The sequence below is a fragment of the Xiphophorus hellerii genome, chromosome 17 (assembly GCF_003331165.1).
Source record: "Xiphophorus hellerii strain 12219 chromosome 17, Xiphophorus_hellerii-4.1, whole genome shotgun sequence".
Taxonomy (NCBI): Eukaryota; Metazoa; Chordata; class Actinopteri; order Cyprinodontiformes; family Poeciliidae; genus Xiphophorus; species Xiphophorus hellerii.
The window spans coordinates 8,049,694-8,053,980 of NC_045688.1; the positions used below are offsets into that span (position 1 = coordinate 8,049,694).

At 35.2% G+C, this 4,287-nt stretch overlaps 1 protein-coding gene across 1 annotated transcript; it reads left to right on the top strand.

Annotated features, from left to right (window-relative positions):
• Positions 1-1,298: 1,298 nt before the first annotated feature.
• On the top strand, positions 1,299-4,244 carry snrpf (small nuclear ribonucleoprotein polypeptide F). The gene is made up of 4 exons (XM_032589993.1): positions 1,299-1,446; positions 2,012-2,137; positions 3,587-3,651; positions 4,030-4,244. Exons 1-4 carry the CDS (start codon positions 1,444-1,446, stop codon positions 4,094-4,096), a joined length of 261 nt encoding a protein of 86 aa, XP_032445884.1. The 5' UTR covers positions 1,299-1,443; the 3' UTR covers positions 4,097-4,244.
• The last annotated feature ends 43 nt before the right edge of the window (positions 4,245-4,287 follow it).

Here is a 4,287-nt window from a genome sequence, read left to right on the forward strand (position 1 = left end):
TTTTCTGATTTTTAGTGAGATTATGAACTGTTTTGTCACGTAGTCGAAACCAGACCCCCTGTTGGATAGGATAATTAGGGGAAACTTAACTAAATAAGTGTAGCGATGCAACGTTAGAAGCATTTCAAACATGTTAAGAAAGTTCCAGACCAATTTCGCAGGAATGTTTCTGAAAGAACTCACCTGTTCCTGTAAAATCAGATTTTACCTTATTTACTTAGCGGGTTTCAACTTGTCCATGTGCGTCAGTAATGGATCAACTCTTCACAGCAGGGAAAAAAGTGCAATTACCACACGATGATGTACGTCTCTGAAAAAAAAAAAAAGAAAGAGCTGCAGAGACAAAACTTGCATGACCCAGATCTCACATGAAAATCAAATATTTTGGATGCCTTAATTCAGTTTTCGGCTGCACAGTGGCGCAGTTGGTAGCACTGTTGCTTGCAGCAAGAAGGTTCTGGGTTCGATTCCCGCCCCGGGGTCTTTCTGCACAGAGTTTGCATGTTCTCCCTGTGCATGCATGGGTTCTCTCCGGCTTCCTCCCACAGTCCAAAAACATGACTGTCAGGTTAATTGGTCTCTCTAAATTCTCCCTAGGTGTGAGTGTGTGTGTGCATGGTTGTTTGTCTTGTTGTTGCCCTGCGACAGACTGGCGACCTGTCCAGGGTGACCCCGCCTCTCGCCCAGAACGTTAGCTGGAGATGGGCACTGGCACCTCCTGACCCCACTAGGGACAAGGGTGTTAGAAAATGGATAATTCAGTTTTCATTTCGTTAAACATCTTACTGTCAAACACTGTTTTATACAAGAAATTAGAAGAGAGGAAAACTAATTGTTTACAGATTGTAATAGAACCCAATAATCTGAAATAGAGTAGCATAGAATAGAAGAGAACAGAAGCAAAGTAACACAATGCATAAAGATTATAAAAGAAAGATCACAATAAGACTTTGGAACAGGATAAATAAATTAAAAAGTCAGAAGAAGCCAAGGATTATTAAATTCAATTAAATTCAATAGAAACATTTAGTACTGAAACATAAATATTTACAAAAACTGTAAAATCAGAAATATATTGACTGGTGATTGTGGAAAAACTAGAAATATGACAAGATAACAAACTTAATTAGCACATTATCAAAAGATGGAGAAAAGACTTAAATGTTTTATTTTATTTCATTTTTGCCTCTTATTTTAATGTTTTATGTAAGATAAATCTCATCACTTGTGTTTCGGTCTGTTTAGTTGAGTGTACGCATATCTGACCGCTAGGTGGCGGTGCGAGAAAAAAAAAAAACAGGCAGACTGTCTCCGCATCAGGAGTGACGTACTTCCTGCCGGCGGCAAAGCGTGCTGCTAGTTGTTTGAACCCGAACGTTCCTGTGACGAAAATATCGCATTTTCTACTTTTAGCGTTTGATTAACTACTGAAGCGAAATAAATATGGTGAGTAAACTTTTACCGCGGCCTTTAAGCTTTGTAGATATGACGTAGCGTTCTTCCTGTTTGTGTGTTTCCTTTTGTTTAGCGTTAGCATCGTTAGCTTCTCATTCATAACTACGACCATAGTTAAAGCTGTCACAATTCGTCAAACAGTCTGTTTAAATAGTCGTGTTTGCTTCCATCTTCTGTAATTATTTACATGCAATCATTTTATTGAAAAGCAGAACTTCTTTAATAGACTGTAATTACGTTGCACGGAGGTGTATTTATTTATTCATTCAGAAAACACGGAGCTACTACAGCTAAATGCTACACTATCAAGATGTCGAGCTTTTACTACTGTGATTTTTTTATTAGGAAATTTTAAAAAAGTCCCTTACCACAAGTAGAATAAAAGCTTTATAAAGTTGTTACTCATGACATTTGGTTTAGAAAATACGTGTTCCTGTTACTGTACCCATCCTTTCCAAACAATAAAATATATCACTATGTCTTTGTTTCGCCTCTAATTTAACTGGTAGCTTGTGGTAAACTAAAGTTTTCTTTCCTGTTTCTTTATTTCCTGCAGAGTTTACCTCTGAATCCGAAGCCTTTCCTCAACGGCCTGACAGGAAAACCTGTGATGGTGAAGCTGAAGTGGGGGATGGAGTATAAAGGCTACCTGGTGTCTGTGGATGGATACATGAACATGCAGGTGGGAACAACTTGGACCTCTTCCTGACACTAATTATTATTCACAATGTGAGAATCTGAACCTAATAATTCAAAAACAACATTTTCAGATGCCTCAGTCAGTATCTTGTGATGTTTGATCCAAACAGGATTTACGGAACGTAAATAAGCTTCTGAACATTATAGATTAAAATAAGACCTGCTTAATACTGCAGCTCATTGAACCAACTTTGGTTTCGAATAACAGAAATTTGTCAACATTATTTTTTTTAAACTCTTGCGATGAAAGAAAAAAGTGCATATTAAATGTTTCTAGTATCTGTTAAAATTTCAAGTCGTAAAATTTAATCTTTAATATTATTTTTACGTAGGACAAAATATTTAGGCAGAGTTAGCACCTGCCTAAATATTTTCTTAGTACTTATTTGTTCTTCAAACCTGAGAAAATGCAAACTAAATATAGAAATGAGAGTAAATATATTTTGTAGATGTTATATTATCTCTGAACGTGGAGTATTTGTTGTGGAAACTGTGTAGTCAAACTAATGCAACATGCAATGAGATGAATCATTGATCTGCTTTAGTTTATTAAGATGCAACAAATTTGACTTAAAGACTGATCTTAACTCTGTTCTTACCACTGAAGATTGATTAAACATTTTTAGTTTGTTTTTTTATATCAAGCCCAAATTTTTATTTAAAAAACAAAAATCTGACTGCTATATATTTTCAAAGTAAAATATTGCCTGCTTAGTTTGTTGTTGAAAAAAGTCACAATAAAATTCTTTTGTAACATTATTTTTTTTAAATGTTTTTGGCCAGTGATTACTTTCCACTTGGTGACTTTGTCCTCATTTAATGCCCGTCTTCAATAAGCTGCACAAAGAATAATAATAATAAAAAAGAAAATAAATCAAGATCAAATTATGAAACATTTAAACCAAAAAACAAAATTTACACCTGCTAAGATGCTGAATAATTCTTCACTTTATTTGACCCAAAATCCAGCAGGGGGCGCTGCAAAATCACCTTCCTTTTCATCCACATTTGAGTAAATTTATAATCTTTTCAACAAAAAAAAAAAAAAATTGGTAACTGTTTACCAAACCTTTTCTGCTTAGTTGTTATAAACTAAACTGGGTGATGTTCATGTGGTTAACACCTTTCAGTGAAGAACATCTCTAAAATGAATAAACTCTGAAAACAAACATAATTTTGCAGCTATGATAAAAAATAAAATAAATGAGAGAATTATTAGCAGAGGTGTTTTCGTCTGATCTTAATATCCAAGTGAACTTTCGTTTAGTAACTTTCTTGGTTAATTTTTGCCAAGCAGAGTGTTTGTTTTAGTCTGTGATGCTTTTGTAAAATGGCCGACGCAGGACAGAAAATTATTGGAGGAAGAAAACAAAACGAAAACATCCCGTCCCACTAAAACCTTCTGACCTTTTTCATGCACGATTTCCACCAGTTGGCGAACACAGAGGAGTACGTTGATGGAGCGTTGGCGGGGCATCTTGGTGAAGTGCTGATCAGGTGTGGAAACAGTTTTTTATTGCATTAGCGCTGTGGTTTATTCACATGGAATGGTCTGAGAAAGACGTGTGAAAAATTAACATTTTACTGCCACAATCTGACACTGAAACACTTTGGAAGAAACAATCTTTAATAAAAGTTTGTGCAACTGAAACATTTTTTTGTTATTGTAAGTTGGATCAGAATGTTGAGGAACTTTTATGTAACAATCACCACTTGAATGCTAATATTTGTTAGCCACTTTTAAAAATGGGAAAGTTGAGAGAGCATTAAATTCAAGACTGTTTTTGTTGCAGCAGAAAACAGGAATCCTAACCAACATCTGTTAATAATTAAATGTGCTGGAAAAAGTGTTTGATTTTTTTTTTCCTTCCACAGATGCAACAATGTCTTGTACATCCGAGGTGTGGAAGAGGAGGAAGAAGATGGAGAAATGAGAGAGTAACGATGATGTTTATGTAGTTGTACCTGGTGGTGGAGTTAACGTGTGTTTGTGTTTTCACCATGTGAAACAAATTTTGATTTTCTTTTTTACTGTGATGCCTGTTTGCGTGTTGCGATGCAGAAACAATAAAACGATTATTGTAACATTTCTTAAAGCGGATTCGTGTCCTTTTTGTTTTTCTCTCTCTGAAT

Coding starts and splice junctions, on each gene's coding strand:
- snrpf (XM_032589993.1), top strand. Junction 2,138..3,586: donor ATGGATACATGAACATGCAG/GTGGGAACAACT, acceptor GATTTCCACCAG/TTGGCGAACACAGAGGAGTA. Junction 3,652..4,029: donor CTTGGTGAAGTGCTGATCAG/GTGTGGAAACAG, acceptor TTCCTTCCACAG/ATGCAACAATGTCTTGTACA.